This window comes from Pseudorca crassidens, chromosome 8 (assembly GCF_039906515.1).
Source record: "Pseudorca crassidens isolate mPseCra1 chromosome 8, mPseCra1.hap1, whole genome shotgun sequence".
In the NCBI taxonomy this organism is placed as follows: domain Eukaryota; kingdom Metazoa; phylum Chordata; class Mammalia; order Artiodactyla; family Delphinidae; genus Pseudorca; species Pseudorca crassidens.
Genome location: NC_090303.1, coordinates 83,203,434 through 83,223,547, shown reverse-complemented (window position 1 = coordinate 83,223,547; position 20,114 = coordinate 83,203,434). Strand labels below are relative to the sequence as shown.

General features: G+C 42.7%; 1 protein-coding gene across 1 annotated transcript in view; it reads right to left on the bottom strand.

Annotated features, from left to right (window-relative positions):
• Positions 1–20,114, bottom strand: part of SND1 (staphylococcal nuclease and tudor domain containing 1) — a 419,471-nt gene that overhangs the window by 247,472 nt on the left and 151,885 nt on the right. The window contains exon 11 of the mRNA XM_067746913.1: positions 14,484–14,573. Coding sequence (XP_067603014.1) covers positions 14,484–14,573 — 90 coding nt within the window. The remainder of the gene's footprint in view (positions 1–14,483; positions 14,574–20,114) is intronic.

Sequence of the window (20,114 nt, the reverse complement as noted above, 5' to 3'; positions counted from 1 at the left end):
TCAGAAAGAGAAAAACAAATACTGTATGCTAACACATATATATGGAATCTAAAAAACAAAAAATGGTTCTGAAGAACCTAGGGGCAGGACCGGAATAAAGACGCAGACGTAGAGAATGGACTTGAGGACACGGGGAGGGGGAGAGGTAAGCTGGGACGAAGTGAGAGAGTGGCATGGACATATGCACACTACCAAATGTAAGATAGATAGCTAGTGGGAAGCAGCTGCATAGCACAGGGAGAGCAGCTCGGTGCTTTGTGACCACGTAGAGGGCTGGGATAGGGAGGGTGGGTGGCAGATGCAAGAGGGAGGGGATATGGGGATATATGTATACGTATAGCTGATTCACTTTGTTATACAGCAGGAACTAACACAACATTGTAAAGCAATTATACTCCAATAAAGATGTTAAAAAAAATAAGCCCCCCAACACACACACACACACACGAGAAAAACTTAAGACAATGTTATTGGTTTCCTAGCAAAGAAAAACATCTAGAAAAAATACCTAAAAGATAAAAGATATGTTATCTAATTTAAATGTCTGCCTATTTTATACAATAGTTTGTCAAAAATATCCTACGTTTCCATACTGGCTTTCCTCAAATGTCTTCACAATGTCTGTTTCAGCGAATGAAACAACAAAAAGGATTTAGTTTCTTGATTTGACTTTGAAAATCTTTAGGAGAAAATAAAAAAAGATGCACTGCTTTATCCATATATGTCCTTTCTAAAAATGACACCTCCATGTATTTCTTTTTTTAAAGTTAAGAACATGTTATATAAAACAACCAAAAAATGTTTCAAATTATGTCTTCCTGGCTGTTTAAAAATTAAATTTAAAAATTCTGTAAGGAAAAGTATCTTTGCCTCGACATAGGTACACATCAATGCAAAGAGGAATCTCTGCAAGAAAAGGAAGAAACAAGAACCGAAAAAACATCAACCTGGACACACAGGGGTGGAGGACAGGGATAATGACTTGGGAGTCAAGGAAGAAACAATCAAATCCAAATGCCAATTCCAGGAAGGTAGACCATCCAAGGAAAACACACTTCCCACAGATTTGGAAGCAGGTCCCAGTGTCATCCAAACAGTTATTCTTTTCTTAGTGAGTACAATGTGCAAGCACTCCACAAGGTCTTGTGCTTGGGGCAGCATCAAGCTGACATATTACCAGAGCACCTAGCAAGGACACACACACCCTGGCCCACTGACTACAATCCCCCAGGGAAGGGCAATCCAGGCTAAAAGCACTGACCAACAGTTTCTTCCTCATCCATGTTTTCCCTTTTCCAGAAACAAGGGAAGTAACAGTTAAAGCAGGCAGACAATTTAAAATGTATCACAACATCATCTAGCCTGTCAAATTTTGTGTTCATCCATGATGGCCCAAGGAGAAACTAGAACTGCCAAGCAAACCAAGTGGACCTTGTTCAGAGAGAAGCTGATGCTTCGTCAGCTTTGGTCATGGACCAAGTTCCATGCTGGTGGAAGAACAGAAACAAGAAAAGATGACATTCAGCACATCCCTTTTTTTTCCTCTTAAGGCCAGAAAGGTCCCAGGGATCCAGGGCAATGGCCAAGTCAGACAGTACGGCAGATGGGTTGTGTGTATTGGAAAATGAGAGCTACTACAGGCTTGGAATTTTGAAGCTGTTCGTGTTGCAGGTCTGAGCACCTTTGAGGAGAGGGATGGTAAATGCAAGGTGGAAGGAGGGGAGGGAAAAGGAAGGAAAACCACCAGAAGGTTACAGAGACGGAAGGAAAGGAATGGGGAGTATGTGTTAGTACAGGAGGAGATATTAAAGACTATCAATACCACGTTCACTCTCTGAACAGCAAGAGAGACGTCATAAATCTACCTAGACTTAGTGATCTTATAACCATTTTCCCTTCGGGAAGCTATGATGAGCAACCACCAAAGCAGAAGCATGGAAGAGCGGCAACACGACTCATCTTTGTCTCTCATCTTCAAAGACTCTCCCATGCTGGGGAGCTCAAACCACACACAGCTTTTCTTCCACACAGCTGGCAGCACCACTGGCAATGGGAGAAACTAGTAGAAAATGTGAAAAGCCTCCAGGCTGCCTCAGAGTCAGTCACTGTGACGCACTGGGTTTCCCAAGCCATTATTTCAAAATGTAGCCAACTGATGAGTGATGGAGGGAAACAAAACACCAGCCCCCCAGTGGGAGAAAATCATTTGACGACAGAGGTCCCAGAAAACGGAGAAAAAAGGTCCTTGCCCCAATGGGAAACTTGACTGTGACCACAACCATAACAGTTTAAACTTTAAATTTCAGTTGAAAAGATATAAAAGATACTGTGACCATAACTCAGTGACATAAGCATAGCAGGAAAAGAATGAATTCAATCTCCTAGCTTTCTCTCGGGGAGGTAGGAGTCTGGCTGGTAAAAGATAATTAAAGCCACACCATAAAGGTGGTGCAGATTTATCTTCAACACATGCGAACATAACCCTCAAATCTTGTGTTTTGGCTACCACAGGTGTCCCCATTCATTGTTATTTAAACTAAATCTTTGGTGTCAAAAGATTACACTTTCAGAACTATAAAAGGATCAGGTAGATCAATTCAGCAAAAACAGGGCAAAAAAATGTTCACTCCCCTTTAACCGACAAGGAAATTAAGGAAATATAATAAAATAAAAGGAATCATCATCCAAGGTCATGGAGTTAGGTGAACAAGGACTAGATGTACTTCATACTTCAGGTCCCTTGGTTCCAGGAACCCAAGTTTTCCCACCTCCATCCCAGGCAAGGGGAATCGACCTGCCCTCCCCAGGGTGACTACCAGGAAAACTACACAGTGATCGGTAGATGACCGTTACGTCAGAGAGTCTGGTCAGAGATACCAGGATGACCAGTTGACCCTTTCTGGATTCTTTAAGATCTTACAAAAATAGATTCCTTTGTAATTTACGAGTGAAGAAAATAAGGCAGACTGGAAGAAATAAACTCATCCCAAGTCTAAGAATTTGAACATACACAATATTCAGCTGCATATCTTCTAGCCTCTGAGGTCACAGAAATGTCCTACCTCTTCATTGTAATGTGGGCTGACAATTGTGGACAGTGCTACAGGTCTGCATTTGAGGTGCTAGTTTCTATTTCCATCCTAGGAACTTACAAGGTTCCATCCTTTGTGCCCGGCCCAAAAGTTATTCCTAATGCAGCTGTCTGCTTCCATGCCCTCCCTATCCTGGCACACCTGAGGAGTCACAGCTGTCAAAATAACACACCCCTTTTACAAATGAAGAAACAGAGGCGACATGAATGCACAGACCATACAGTTAGGGATGCATCTCTCAGCTCTTAAGATTCACTAGGAAAGTTACGAAGCTTCCCCAGCTCACACCAACGGCCTGAGGCAATATTTCACCAAAATGTTCAACCAATTTCTAATTAGGGCCCAGGTCACTCCGCCTTACATTCCCTCCCCCTCCCTCTTTTTTGGATAAAGGGGTGTCAGAGATTTACAGGCTGCAGAAACTGGGCCTCGTGAGGGGAAAATCTGATGCTTAACGGGCCTCTCCTGTCCAGTTCCCCCGGCCCAACCCTCCATCGAAGTCTAGCCTGACAGGCTCTGAGGAGCTGGGCTCAGCAGCAACCCGCCAGGCTAAAAGGTACCCGACACACCACAGAAATGGCCAAGCGGAGCCAGTTAGGGACTTATTTACTTCCAGTACATTTGGACTATTGTTGGAGAAGACGGACATTATGAAGCCCAGGTCCCAGGGAATGGGAACGTCAGGGAGCAGTCAGGGGCCATCAAGCGTCTGTCACTTAGAGGTTTAAAATCCTAATGAATGATCCAAGTGAAAAATATTAACTTACTGCCTACTAGTTGGGTAAATCCCTCTGTCAAAAATCAATTTTCAAGAGAACAAATTATAAATGCTGCACATTTTCAAAAATACGCAGAAACAGCCCCAAAGTTGACCTCCCGCACTGAGTGGCTGCTTGGGCTGCCTCCCGAAGAGCCCACAGGGAGGGCGGCCTCGCAGGCATCCAGCACACTGCCAGCGGGGGAGCGATTAATTCATAACCATAACTCAGATCCAGAAAAACAAAAACATCCTTATTCTACCTGGTTTTTTTTTTGTGGTACGCGGGCCTCTCCCTGTTGTGGCCTCTCCCGTTGCGGAGCACAGGCTCCGGACGCGCAGGCTCAGCGGCCATGGCTCACGGGCCCAGCCGCTCCGCGGCATGTGGGATCTTCCCGGACCGGGGCACGAACCCGTGTCCCCTGCATCGGCAGGCGGACTCTCAACCACTGCGCCACCAGGGAAGCCCTCTACCTGTTTTTAAGGTCTTGCTTTTTATTTGTCAGACAGAGCTATGCCTGAAGTCTCGTTGAAGTGGGGCTCAAGGTCTATATTGTACGAGGAAATTAAAGAAGACAGGTGACAGGAAAACCATCTGTCCAGCTTCGAGCTACGCCATGAGCTTTCTACATCCCTTCTCTGTATTCAAAGACTTCCAATCTTTCTTAAGAACGGCCAGATAGAGGACAAATCCCACTACCTCTGTAAAGACTTATTGGGGGATCCTAATCTGATTCCTGACATCAGGAGCTGAGAGCTGAAGAAAGGGTCGGACAGGCTCTTTGCCCCATAGAGGGTGAGGGAGGTCAGACCTGGGAACAGATACTCCAGAAATGGGCACAGGGGAGTAATAGGACAGACAGCCCCCGACTTTACATGGGGAGCCAGCCAGGAATAAGGAACCGTGCTAAGATTCTTACAGAAAAAGAAGTGTGAAAGCAAGAAGCTGTGAAAGGGCTTGGCATGTCGACACAAGGGTGAGAAGTTATTTGTGACGTATCATATGGAGGGTAGAGTAGGAAGTAAGACTGGAAATGGAAACATCCCTAAATGACATTATGCTATTTTATATACAACCGGCTTTCCTTTACCTTCATTTAAGGAGTCAGATGCTTTTCTGCAGCCATCTGGGTGTCCCCAGAGTCTGTGAGATGACCATGACTGTGCATATAGAAAGCGATTCTGACAGCAACATGAAAGATGGCAGAGACTAGAAGGAGAACTACTTAAGATGCAGTTGCAGTGATTGAGAGATAAGGAGCATACAGACCAGTAGCTATGGGTAATACTGTGAAAAGGAAGATTTGGAAGTGATAACTATAGCAGAATCACATGAAATTGGGATGGGGAGACTGCTGATACTAAAGTTTGGGATAACAGGTGGGTGGTGACATTATTTAAGACCAACAACAAAGGTAGCCTAGCCAAGGCAGTTTGTGAGCAGGGAAGAAAATCGTATGGAAGCCAAGAACTACATTTTAGACATAATAGATGACAGCTATCTACTGGCATCTGTATTTGGGTATCTAGTATTCAGCAGCTGGAAACTGATCTTAAGGCAGAGAAAGAAATCAGGGGTGGAAATATTCATATATGAGAGACAGCTGAAGCCATTAAGTGCAGAAGGTCACACAGCAGGTGTGACCTCTCGTCTCTGAAAGACAACTATGATCTGTACGATTCACATTAATATTAATCCAATTCTGCCAAGAGACATGTTTCTTATCTCAGTTATTCAAATCTGTTCTTATTCAACTTCACACATTTTGATGTAATCTTATCGCAGTTAGACTGTAGGCAACTTGTGACAGAGATGATATTTTATTCATATTTTTCCTCCAAAAAGGTACCCAACCACCATGTGCCTTTTCTAAACTATTAGTTCTATGAGAACAGGTGTTCGTAAGGCTCAATCCCCAATGTCTTGAACAAGGTGTGGTATGGAGTAGTTGCTCAAGAAATAGTTCCTGAATAATAAAAATGAGTTGACTTCCCCAGGCTGCCACTTCCGGCCTTCTCCTAGGGACTGCCTCCAAAAGGATAAACCTACTCAACCTTTGTCTTCAGAAGAGGACCACCTGCTCATCAGCCCAGCCCAATCACTTTTTGCAGTCAGAAGAGGTGGGAAGGCAAAGTTGCAGCAAAGTTTTCTCGTCCAAAATGACCAGATTAAAGACAAAACCTGAGATTCCTGTAGTTACAGAAGAACACTCATGCACAGCTCCCCATAGCACACACCCTGAGCAGGCGACATGTTACACACGGTGCTTATTATTCCTAATGTCCTATTCATCAGCCTTAAATGGGATGAGCATGGTTCATCAAAAGCTCCTGCCAGGAATGATTTCTCCCAGGCTGAGCCATATTTCAAAACACTAATGATCGAAGTCCAAGTGATGGAGGCCCCGTGACTGTGGCAGCCCTCTTAAGTGGACATCAGCACTCATCCTTCAAGGAAGGGAAACAGGACAGAAGCCAGAGGGTGAGTCTACCGACAACACTAGAAATGTGCTCTCAAGTATTAATTACTCTATACCAATTATCAGCTGGTCTGAAGATGGGACGGCATTAAAGCCCAGGAGGAGTAACGACGGAAAGAATAAACACAAATACCGAAAGACAAGACAGTCTTGTACAAAACTGAAAAACGAGAACTCCAGCCAAGAGTCAACTGGCAAGATAGACAAAGAAGCTAACCTGGGCTTCCCTGGTGGTGCAGTGGTTAAGAATCCGCCTGCCAATGCAGGGGACACGGGTTTGAGCCCTGGTTCGGGAAGATCCCACATGCCGTGGAGCAACTAAACCCGTGCGCCACAACTACTGAGCCTGAGCTCTAGAGCCTGCGAGCCACAACTGCGAGCCACAACTACGAGCCCATGTGCCGCAACTACTGAAGCCTATACGCCCAGAACCCATGCTCCACAACAAAAGAAGCCACCTCAAGAAGAGGCCCGCGCACCGCAACGAAGAGTAGCCCCCGCTCGCTGCAACTAGAGAAAGACTGCATGCAGCAACAAAGACCCAATGCAGCCATAAATAAATAAATTAGTTAATTAAAAAAATTTTTTTAAAAAAAGGAAGCTAACCTACATTTCCGCTGCTTTACTTTCCTAGGGTTGCTGTAACCCAAGCACCACAAACTGGTTGGCTTACAACAGAAATTTACTCTAATGACTTCGGAAGCCTCAAGTCTGACTTCAAGATGTACACAGGGCCGATGCACCCTCTGAAGGCTCTAGGGAAGAATCCTTCCTCGCCTCTTCCTAGCTACTGGTGGCTCTTGGCCATCTCCTTGGCGTTCCATGCCGCAGCTGCGTCACTTCAATCTCCATCTCCACTGTCACGTGTCCTTCCTTCTCTGTCTGTGTCCTACCCTCTTCTAAGGAAGGCACAGGTCTTTGGGTTCAGACCCCACCCTAATCCAGTAGGATTTCATTTTAACCCATTACATCTGTGAAGACCCTATTTCCAGATAAGGTCACCTTCTGAGGTTCTAAAAGGACATGAATTCTGAGGGGACACTATTCATCCCGCTACACCCATCATTATGAAAACACCAGGAAAGACCATCCAAGCCAGCAATCCTCATGGGGTAGAATTGCAGCTTTTTAGGAATACCTGAAAATTTGCCAGAGAAAAGATAACTGGTAAGTGAAAGTAAAATGGCAGTTCCACATATCAACAAAAGAACTCGATTCAGTAAGAACCAAAAGTTTCGCTCAGATTTTAAACGCCTGAAAACAAGGAGCACATAGCCTTTGAGCTCACAACCGCATGGCCTTAATTATGAAGCTGCAGCCCTAAGACACCACTTCAGTCACCCAGCTGTAAAGAATTGGAGGGGACTTCCCTGGCAGTCCAGTGGTTAAGACCTTGCCTTCCAATGCAGGGGGTGCAGGTTCGATCCCTGGTCGGAGAGCTAAGATCCCACATGCCTCCTGGCCAAAAAACCAAAGCATACAAAAAAGAAGCAATATTGTAACAAATTCAATAAAGACTTTATAAATGGTCCACATCAAGAAAGTCTTAAAAAAATAAAGAATTGGAGGAATTTCCACCTTAGAACCAAGAGACAATTGTGCCTACTACCTTCTTGTACACCCACACGTTGTTCATGCCCTTGGGAAAGAAACACTCAAGCAACCGGAAATATGAGCCTCACTTTCTCGACACAGCAAAATCAGAGGCCACAGAAAGAAAACCTTAAGAGCCTGTGCCTAAAAATTGGACTCACTACTTCTGAATGATGTCTTATTTTGCAAAAACACCAAACCCTTTTTCTTACTAGCAAAGTTATATGTGCTAACCCTATATAGACCCTTGTAAGATGAAACTACCGAATAAAAAAATATTGTGAGAAAAGATAGCAGGAGCTGGGTTTCCTTCCCAACTGAGCACATCTGGACAGTCTCACTTTACTCTCGTCCACACTGTAAGATATTCTATACACTATCATTGAGCCTAAGCTCAGAAGAATCTATTTGCTGTAAACCAGGAGGTATAGGAAGTTGGAAGATTTGCAATTCAGCACATTTTATAGGGTTTTTGGCACATAAGGGTTATTTTTAAAGCAGGAAAAAAAGCCTGTTCTCTCCCTACCCCCAAACACAGCTGAGCTGATTCAGCACAAATCTCCCCCTAAAATAAAATCCCAATTTGCAGAGAACAGGCATGGAAAGTTCCAGCCCCAAGGACGGCATTTCAGAATCCTCGTTGAAAAGATCAGGAGTGGGTGGCTTCACCACCCACTGACCAAAGACAAGCTGACCAAAAATCAGTTATAAATGTAAGGGCTTCACCAGAGCCTACGAGCGACTTGGGAGTCCAGGGAAGAGAAGTCTTTAAACAACGTGATGCCCAGTAGTAACCAAAGACAGGAGATCCTGAGGGTTCTGGTAGCTAATAAATCATTTCCCATGGGTGAGCATACAGAAGACATTTCCAGGAATGCAGTTTAAAGTTCCAGTTTCTTCATTTAACTAAGAGGTCCTTTCTGAAGAAGGCATTACAATATACACCATACAAATACCACATTTCGCCAAAGAGCTATATGCTCAGCTCAGCACCCTGATGGTCCCTAAAGCACAGAGGTACTCTGCATAATCTGCAGATAAAAAAACCAAAAACCCATCAAGAAGAGCTCTTAAGTGGCAGCAGGGCGAGCGCCACCTTGCTGAGAACAAGCCTCCAGAAACAGGCCATGCTACTGTCATTTCTGCTAATTACCTTCACCAGACAAGGGAGTTGATGAGTCAAGGCAAAGGGTCGAGGGCATCTACAATGACCCTTGTCTCCAGTGCACACTGACACACTCCTGGCCCGTCTAAGTGGGAGAAGTCTTACTTGGAAAAGGCATGGTCAGAAAATACAAGCCATTCAAAATATCACTCGATTTGGTGAATACCTTCAAGCCATTTATTCAAAAAATTTACAGCCACATTGATGGTAACAGCTGGCACTGAGAAAGCAAGGACAAGCAACATCCCATAAACCTGTCGATTTAAATCACAATGCATTCACAACCTTAGGGCCTGTTTTGATCATTAATGTAAAGGACTTTTCCATAGCGTGAGTGTATCACGTTAATATGAAGTGGAAAATGTGGAGATGACAAGGAAATGTTTACAAAAACCAAACTAAAATACATTAGAGGTAATTAAGAACAAGAATCCCCAGACTGCCAGCTTTGTACTTAACACAGCGTATTAAGTAACACATGGCAAAAGTATTTTTAAGCAACAGGATAGCCGTGTGATATAGCCCGTGAGAAGAGTGAAAGAATCCTCCTCAGAAAAGCTCCATGACCTTGAAGAGCTCTCACCGGCTGAGTGGAGCACAGCTTCGGCTTCGGAAGGCTACACCGGGTATCTTCAGGGACCAGTCCTCAACCTGTGCTCCTCAACCTGGGCGCGGCCCTGGCCCAAGATAAAAAAGTGACCTGTCCTTCCCCTTCTCCCAGAAGCCTCACCTTTGCCGAGAGATTGAAGAGAAAGGACCATCAAGCTCCACGCTTGCTTAGCACAGGTACCTATGACCTCACATTGTCTGCGTAACTGAAGAACATGTAATCTGACACTGGTTTCTCTGAAGAACAATCTGATGAAACATCACTTCACCGGGACATCTCAAAGACTAATGAGATAATGTCTAGAGGGCTGAAGGCAATCAGAGGGCTGATCCACGGTGCTCTTACTACCTGCAGCTATCTGTAGACGAGGACGATGTGGCTGAAGAGGATCAACTTCTCACAGCAGGTAGAGTACATGTTATACACAAGAACTGGCGTATCCCAAAAAGCACCGTGACCCTGGCTATCTACCCATGATTCAGTACATACAACAGGAAAGTGGGCCTTTCCAGATGCCTTTAAATTCAAAATCATGATTAAAAGCATAGACATCTGGGGTAAGATACCTAATTCCTATGAGTTTCAGTTTCTATGCCTATGAAAATAGAAACGATACATACATCTTTCAGGGTGGAGGTGAAAATTAAGTAAAGTGAAAACAAAATTCAGTATTTTTCCATCAAGAAACAACTCAATAAATGACAGCTCTACTCTTTAGAATGAGCATTATATGAAGTGCCTTAAAAAACAGAAGTCTTTAGGTCATGCTACATATTGGAATAGCATGAAAATCACACATAGGCAGCCACCACCAAAGAACAAATGAGCCCTATCTTCCACAGCTGATTTAGACAATCAGAATATTTTATCCCATAGAAACAAGGCTGTTAACAGTGGTTGGGTTGCCGGCCCGGTTCATAAAGGCACATTAACCTAGAATAGAGATAGTATCATTTACATACAATACCAACCATTCTAGACAGACCAGGTTTACCATGAGTTCAGTTTTGAACCTGCTGGAACTGTAAATCCGGTACACATGGAAATCATTTCCACCCACCCCAAAGAGCCCCACGTCCCCAAAGGTACAACCCTCAAGTAAAACAGGTTTCCAAAAAAGAACAATCTAAAACAATATGAATTAGAAATAATTCCCTAATTCATAGCCCAATAACTTCCCAAATGTCTGCATTTATCAAGAAAATTACCCAATTTTTAGTGCCTAAAGAGTCAACCTAGTTTACGGAACAAATTTTAATGGCATAAAAATCAAACAAAGTCAGCCGTTGATTTACAAATGAGCCTCATCCCCCAAATTTACTTATATCAACAGAAACAGTGACAAAACCTTTAGTGAACAGACGAATTGGGGGATAGAGTTTCTGGAGATAGATGCTCGTCCAGGCTCTCCTATCTATTGCCAGGGCTGAAGCTTCATCGCTTCTTGCAATTTCATCTCATCGACCATTTTTGACCCTTCAATTGACCAAACAAGTTACAACTTTGAACACAATGGTTCCCATGGTGATAGAAATTTTGCAATCAAGGGACAGGAGTTACAGTGATTCATATGTCATTTATAAATGCTGTATTAAACAGATTAAAAAATATTTAGAGATTTTATGAAATAGCTGGAGAAAATTCCCAGTGAAGATCCCAGCTATTATTACCTTATTCCACTGAGAGCAAAATGACTTAGGCACACAAACTCTTGCTTTCCTTGGGCTGACCGTCTCTAAACATTAAGAAAAAAAATGTACACAGAGAAAGAAACTGCTCCTGCTATCAGAAGAGGACCTTAGCTCTGGTTCTCTTAGGAGGGCATCTCACCATTTTATACTCACTAAGGATGCCATTCTGGAAAATGAAGGGACATGTCGAAGTTACCAAGGATTCCATGCGTCCACTACACTGGGACCATGAAGAAACCCAGAAGAAATTAGCAAGACAGTTCTCTCCTCCATGCATATTCCTTAGTCATATTTTAGTGAAAGCACAGATGGAAGATGGTAAACAAGGGATGGGGAGGGCATTCTACCAGGCAGTATAGCAATTCAGACAGCTTCTGAAACACTTCCAGGATACGCACATAACCCACCTCTCCCTTAAACCAGATAACACACACACACACACAAATATACACTCCAATACAAGCAGATACACATTTTGTGGAAGCTGGAACCAGGTGACACCCAAATCTGCACAAGGGGTTGATGGCAGTCAAATTAGTTGCGCACTGATTCACATATCTTGACCTCAGACCTGAGAAAGTCAGGCAATGCTAGATTCTAAACGAAAGCAGTATTATTAAACAAAACCAAACCACATAATGCAACAGGCACCTGGAAAAACATGAATGACTAGTATTATCCTGGATTCTCATCCATGAGAGAGGAAAGGCAAATAATATTCCCAGTTCACAAATGCTAAAACCAAGGCTCAGAGAGGTGCCTGGTTACTTTAAGGCATTTAGCCAGAATTAAATCTCGGGAGTGAACCAAAGTGAATTTCCATAACTGAAATGGAGGCCACTGGATCTAACAAAGCACCTCACCACTTTACCTTCAATCCCAATGCTCTACAGTCTAGAAGCCCCTCCAAACTTCTTATTATAGACTCTCTGGGATGGTCAAATAATAGTCTGGGCAGAGAAGATGATTTTTACCTCCATTATCTTGTTTAAGCTGTGACAGGCTGTACTAATCAGCTTTCGTGCACAGGCACACACAGGCACACATGCTCTCTCTCGGTGCCTCTTAATCACCATGTGCTGCACTGAACAGCTGCAGAGGTCTGAAGGGAATTGGCAGAAATGTGTGATGATGTGCTAGCCACCCCCCTGAGGCAGCCACTGCCCTGTCTGCTCCCAGACTCCAAAGCACATGGGTGTTCTCTGTCACAACTGATGGGCCCAGAAGACAGGCAAGTGGTTTCAGGTGGTGAGTCAGGAAAAGCAGTTTGCATCAGGAATGTTCCAGCCCAGCAGAGCTTAGCTGCATCCTTCTCCCTAGGCAGGGATACAGTATTCATCGTTTACACAGTGTCACCGTGGGGGACAAAACTTGGGCTCAGCACAAATAGAATCCAATCAACTCTGATGCAGAGGAAACAGTAAATGAGTTTTCTCGCACAAAGAAGGAGCCTAATTGCTTAAGAATTGCCGCCATATCTGACACTGGAGGTCAGTTCTTTTATCCTGAGACAGAGGACTTACAAAGGCCCAGCAGGCACATAGTGTTTGAAAGCAGAGGCCTGGGCTAACTTTCTAGAACCACTCAGCAGCTGCTACCCTGAGCTGTGATCTCTGCTCCTAGGGACGAAGCACAATCAGGGAAGGGCAATATTCAAACAAACCAGGTGGAAGCCAGAATACACACCACACAACTGGCTGTGCACGAAGCAAACATGCGCTGCCACTCCTTTCAGTGTGGTTTTGGATGGATCTCAATAGAAATGAACACGTGCAGGGGGAATTCCTTGCTTGTCTCTATGCCATTGTTTATGAGTCAGTAAATTAGTGATATGGTATCAACTTGGTGAAACAGACGTCAGACATTCAATCAGATAACAAGAGATCGAGAAATTGAAAGAGGCTGAAAGCCATCATTTGCACTACACTTCATGAATGAATACAGCATTCTGTCAATGTTTTATACAATGACAATGTATAAAATGACGAGCCTATTTTATACAATGACAATGTATACAATGACGAGCCTATTTTCTCAAGGAATCTGAGGAGATAAATACTTGTTTTAGGGAATCCAGTTTGGTTTCTCTACCTCAAAATCAGCAATTTCATCTTTTGCCCAGCTTCAAAATCTCTTGCAATAATTTATCATTCTAGTAACTACAGTACTTTGACAAACCTCTCACAACTCCAATCGTTTAGAAACCTGCATGTAGGTAAAGAATGCTAATATGGCTTCACATGTCAAGGTCAGACTTAGAACCAAATGGCCTTACCTTTCTGAACCTATAATAAAAGTTGGCCCAAAACATAACATTTCCTGGAAGAATCCCCACCAACGGAAAGTAAGGAGAACACAAATCAGTCTCTCTCTGAACAGATTTCCCTCAATTACCGCAGGAATTATTCTATTCATTTCCTCTGTTTACCCAGGACACAAAGAAATGTCCGGGATATGCAGGTTGGGGAGGTCAGGGAAAATCAGTGGAAAATCAGAGGCTCATTATCAGCTTCCCAGAACAAGTTCTGCAGCAGGTCATAGAACATTCTGCTCTAAGAACACAAGGAAATGCCCTCTGAGGGCCTCTGAGCCGCTGCACTACACCAGAAAGTCTCCCAACGAACCACCAGGAAACCACACCCTCTTTCATAAAAGGCAGGCTCCTATTCCAAAAGCCCTCTTCTCCTCAGAAACAGGGGAGTCAGAAAAAAAGCAGCCACTTTCTTTCATTAGCAAATCCCACAGCCCCGACTTTTAATTCAAGTGGCTGGAGAGAAGCAGAGAGCTACTCTGCTTTAATGGAAGTGGATGGAGCTCAGGGCAATATGCAATTACTGAGACTGGAATTGAGCCTGGACCCTGGAAAGAACATGCCGTGAGAGCCCTGGAAATCACACTGTGGTCAGGGCCCCAATTTTAAACTTCTCCCAAGGGATGCCACTTCCTGAGACAGAGGCACGCCTCTCTTCATATCAAAGTAATACTACTTAACTTGGTGGAGGAGAGTCATTTGCTGCTCTCTGGGATTTCATCACAAGAGCCCAGATTAAAACAACCCCTAACCACTTGCAAATTATGTTTCTGCCATCACTTACCTTTTTCCCAATAAGCTTCTTTCGCAGAAATTCCCGGGCTTCAAACATATAGGGAATGTCATAGAGGGGACGCAGTTTCTTGTTCTTATCCTTAAAGCAAAATAAAATACCACATCAGGAATGGGAAAACAAAGCAAAAACTGACACATGAACACAGCCAAGAGTGCGAGATAATGACAACACACCTGAAATATGCTCTAGCTCCCAGTATCACAAATATTGAATAATTGCTAGATATACAGTAAACGATTAACAAAGTATTTGGTTAAATGCTTTACAGGGAACAAGACCATCTTTTTCCAAATGACAGGCTCAAAAATAAGCAATGGAATGTTTACACAACTGGAAACAACCTAAATGTTCATCAACAGGGAAAGAGCTATATAAACTGCAGTACAGAAGCAGCTTACTGAGTATTAGCGTCCTTCTAATATTTACAGATATACTATAAATCTCATTCTATTACTCTGTAAGCCTTTATTAAGCACCTACCAACTATTAGCCTCAGACAAAGCACTATGTAAATGTATGTTATACTCTTGGATGTAAAATCCTTGTAACCTAACAATAACAGAAGAAATCCTGCAGATATGAAGTAACACAAAGCAGTTCTGAATAAGTGCTAAATTATGTGATATAGACTAGGGACTAAGTGCTATTAGAATTCATGGAACTAGAAAGAAGTAATCAGGAGATGTTTCATTGACAAGGTGGGACTTAACATGAGTTTGCAGGATAGGAAAAAACTAGAAAGAAAATTAGAGTTGGGGGGAAAAAAAGACAAGCAAAAGGAGGGAGGCAGGAATAAACAGTATTTCAGCACACAAATACACAGCCAATTCCTTCATTATTTCTTGGGGCCCAGACTTCCCCCAAAAGAGGGGCTCTGAGCAGTATAACTGAGATGATGAGAGAGGGTCCGGATGAAGGCAACAGAACTGGGAATTGACAGGAACTTAAGAGCTAGGAGAATCTCTTTAAAAAATAAATTAATAGGTGACTGACAAGGGAGTGGATAGAGGGGATAAAAGCAAAGGAACCCGAGAAGTTTGCAGTCAGGGGGAGGACAGCGTATGGAGGACTAGAGCTTGTGTACAAGAAATTGGGAGATGTTGGCTAAATTGGTTGGTATGATTAATGTCTCTCCCGCTAGCTCCTAAGTTGCATGAGAACAGAGACCCTGTCCTTTTCTGTTGTCCTTTGTGATCCCAGACCCAAGTATACAGTACTCCCTCATAGTATAAACTCAAATACTTGGATGTACTACCACAAAAGAAAAATGCAGAATAATATACAAGAGCAAGTATGCTAGAAGGACAGGACTGCATGAACAGATATTTGAGGGGGGGGGATCAGAAAAAAAGGAGAAAATTAAGCCATAACCCCTAACCTAGATGCACACCATTGCTTCCCCATCCTGTATGATTAGCCCACCTGGCCTCAACTTTGCTTTGCCATCTTTTACACACCTGACACAAGATCTCTATATAATTCATTCTATACTTAAAGTATTCAAATTATGTTTTCTTAAATAGCCAACTACTCTCAAATAAAGAACATTTATCATTTTAATACCCCCATATTTAAAGTAATACTAATGACAATTCTGAGGTCAAGGGCATCGAAATAGAGGTTTCCTCCTAGACCCAAAGCAAGCCTTGGTGTCCAAAACACATCATTTAAACATTTCAATTCACTGATATCACCAAGAATGTGCGTAATTATTTGAGTTCAAGCTTCACATTCACCATCCACCTGTCTTCTAATTTCTCTGGCTTAAAAAAAAAAATAAAGGCAGCAGCACCATTCTCATGCTCTTCAAAGAACTTAAGGCACCTTTAGAACTGAAGGTGAATCTTTATCCTTTCTCAGAGTTGATGCGTGGGAATCTCCACACTCTGAACAGGAGCAACTGGGATTTCCAAACTCTGATCAAAGTCATGGGGAACCATGATCACTGCCTAATAAGTGAAGTACGGCCCGAAACATGAAAATCTTTAAAGAAATAACAAAGTTTTCCTTAACAAGGAAAACGGGACAAATAAGAGCTGCCTGGCTAGAGGGAGTGCTGGCCAACATAAGGGCAGATGTATAGGATTATGGATATTTTATAAGCATCCAGGCAGCCAGATGAAAATAGTGGGTCACTACTGAGGAGCCCTACAATAGTTATAATGACACTAATGATAGTGTAAGAATGCCTGCTAGACAGAAGATGCTAGGTGCCAGTAATGAACAGGATTTTTAATAAAGACAAATATCAATGGTTACCAGAATCAGCCATCAGGAATAAGGAAGTCCCAATGTATTCATATTCCCCTAGCAATACAGGACAATCTATTCACAGAGAGAAGCTGTGTGATTCACTAAGTGAACAATGTTTTTTTAAATGAATTGAACAAAATACTTGACATTTCCCTTACACAGCCTTATGATGTGCCACAGAACCTGATATCAGAACCTTACCCTATTTATTCTGAAACACCACAGAGGTTTAAGGCAATGTCACTTGTTTGGAACTCCAAAACAAGGAATGGTAAGAAGTAGTTTCAATAGGCATTCAGATGAAGATCATGGGATGAGATACAGCTAAATGTGTGAACACGGCAGTGTGAACAAGAAAGATGCTCGACAGGACTGGGCCAAGCCAAGATACTCTCAAAAGAAGGAAAGAAAATAAATAGTATACCAAACATTCCGACAGAAAAACAGGGTGACTTGAGTCTGATTATATGTCTCTCATGAAGCTCGGAAAGAACTAATAGCACGAGCAGAAAACAAGATACCACAAGTGAAAACAGAGTCATTTTGTTACTCTAACCCTGAAGATCTAGTAGCTATTGACATGTGCAAACACCTTACAAGAGAGATATTAGAAGTCCCTAAGAAACTACAAAATAAAAGCAATTCCTGCAAATTACCAGGTACATAAAAGCCTTTGAAATCTCTAAGAGGCAATTGAGGTATGGAATGTATTCTGAGAAAACAAGACCTTAGCTGAATCTTGCCTGCTAAAAAGGACTACCTAGTTTAGATTCTAATCTACATGGAAATACTTTAAAACGAAAAATAGAAAAGAATGCTTGATTTATCTGGTGGGCGGATAATACACAAACCAATATGTGCTGTAATCACTGTTCATCCTGAGAAGTGACATTGTATGTAGGCCCTGCAATGACTCACTTTAGAGATAACTTCAATCATCTTTACCTCTCCTTGGTTTGGGAAGGAGGCCCAATCTCAGCATCTAAAAGGCATGCCTGGCTTTTTATTTATTTATTTTTTTGAACAGGAGCTTATCATGCCAAAATGAGGTCTCTGTTTAGTGCTCATCTGGAGGGAATGGAAGGGACTCCTAATCAAGGTCTTATTCTCAACTCCGTTTCAGGCTAAATTTAATCTAGCCCATCTAGCAGCCAAAAAACTGTAGCCAAAAAATTTACTGGACCCTAGGATCCTGCAGGATTTATTAAAACAAGGCTGAATAAACACAAACTATGAAAACATTGATGAATGTGGCTTCACTAAAATTTTAAACAGTTCTTTACTGAAAAAGCATCATGAACAAACTGACAGGCCAAAGCACAGACTCAGTAGCTGATAAGTGAAACAAGATAAAGACAAGGCAGAACAGGATAAGAGAGAACTGGAGTACTGAGCCACAGCTGTAAACTTCTCAGTGAGGCCTACCCTGATCACATTATATTTCAGCAAAGACTCAAAGGAGGTATGGGATGTAGTCATCTAGAGACAAGCAGAGAGGACAGCCAATGCAAAAGCCTTGAGTTAGGAGATGACTGACTGGTGGGTTCAAGGAACAGCAGAGACATCACTGTGGCTACAGCTGAGTTCCAGAGGGGAGAACAACAGACAAAGTCACACATCTGACTTAACATCTGAAGGAATTACTTTGGTCAATGTGCTGAGAACAGACACCACAGCAAGGAAGAGAGAGAACAAAGGGAGACTAATTAGGAGATTATGGCATTAATCTGGGTGGGAAATGATGTTAGATTACATCAAGGAAGAGCAGTGAAGGGGTAAGAAGTGGTCAGAATCTGGGAATACTCTGAAAGTAGATAGATGAAATGTGAGATGAGAAAACAGGGAGAAATCAAGCATGACTCCAAGGTTTTTTTTATCTGAGCAAATGGAATAATAGGTGGGGTCATCACCTGAGATGAGGAAGACCACAGGTAGAGGCAGGTGGGTGAGATCAGGAGTTTGGTTACGGGCCTGCTAAACTCTCAAGTGGAGGTTTTGAGTAGGCAGTGTGGAGTTTGGAAGAAAGCTCTGAGCTGGTAATTTACATTTGGGAGTGGTGGGCATATAGGTGGTATTTAAACCTACGAGATTGAAAAGGACAGAGGACTGAGGCATTATAACATTGAAAGGTAAGGAATAAGAGACGGAATGTATAAAAGGAGACTGAGAAGGAGCAATCGGTGATCTCAGCAGGAGGAAACAACCAATGTTATGTCCTGGAAGCCAAGGAAAGAAAGTGAATTGAGGAGGGAAAGACCAACTGTGTCCAATACACAAGGCAAGGTGAATGAGCTGAGGACTAAGATCCGCTTGTTGGATCAAGCTAAGTGAGGGTCGGCCGTAACTTGGCAACATTAATTTTGGTGGAGCAGTAGGGGCAAGAGCCTGACTGGAACTAGGAACAGGAAGAGGAGAAGTGGAGAAAGTGAGTACATACGATACTTCAGAAAGTTCTGCTACAAAATACCAAGAGATTATGTGGCAGCTGGCAGAGGAAGCAAGGTGAAGAGAAGGGGCTTTGGTTTTTGGTTTCAGAGGCGTGAAATAACAGGCAAAGGTCCTGTGGAAAGCAAATAAGTGATAATGCAGACGGAAGAGGACAGAACTGTTAATGCATAGGTAAGGAGGGGGTGGCTTTCCATAGGAGCTCCAATAATTCACCTTTAGGTGTGTGGATGCAGGTACTGTTAGGTGGGTACACGTGGTAGTGAGTTGCTGGAAGTTCTCTCGTCACTTTGATTTACTCAGTAAAGGAAGGAAGAACAAATCAGTAAGAGATACTATCTAAGAGAAAAATTGGCCAAGAGGTACGAACAGGCATTTCACAAAAGAACTGCAGCTGGACATTAAGTGTATAAAAAAGGTATCACTTCATTAATAATCAGGGCAATGTAAGCTGAGATACTACAGGACATCCAATATATTGTCAAATTTTAAAAATGAGGATGAGGGGAAATAGGTGTGCTGTAACCACCGATGGGAATATAAAATGGTTCAAACACTGTGGCACATTCACGTGGTGCTACTCGGCATCATCTGGTTAAGGCTGAAGATATGCATCACTATACCTAGGCAATTCTACTTACAGGAGGGTATATACCCCAGAGAGGTCTCACTCATGCAAGACAAGGACCACAATGCTCATGGTAACGATGTAAAATTTACGGTCGGCTCTGTACAGTCATAGAGCAGAACAGAGAGCAGTGAGTCTGAGAGCAATGCAATAAATGAACAAATCTGAAAAACAACACTGAGCAGGAAAACAAGCTGTAGAATGATAATGATTTAAACACAGACTAAAAAAAGACACAAGCAACACTATTCCTAGAGCTATGTAAATAGCCAAAGTATAAAAATACCTAGAAA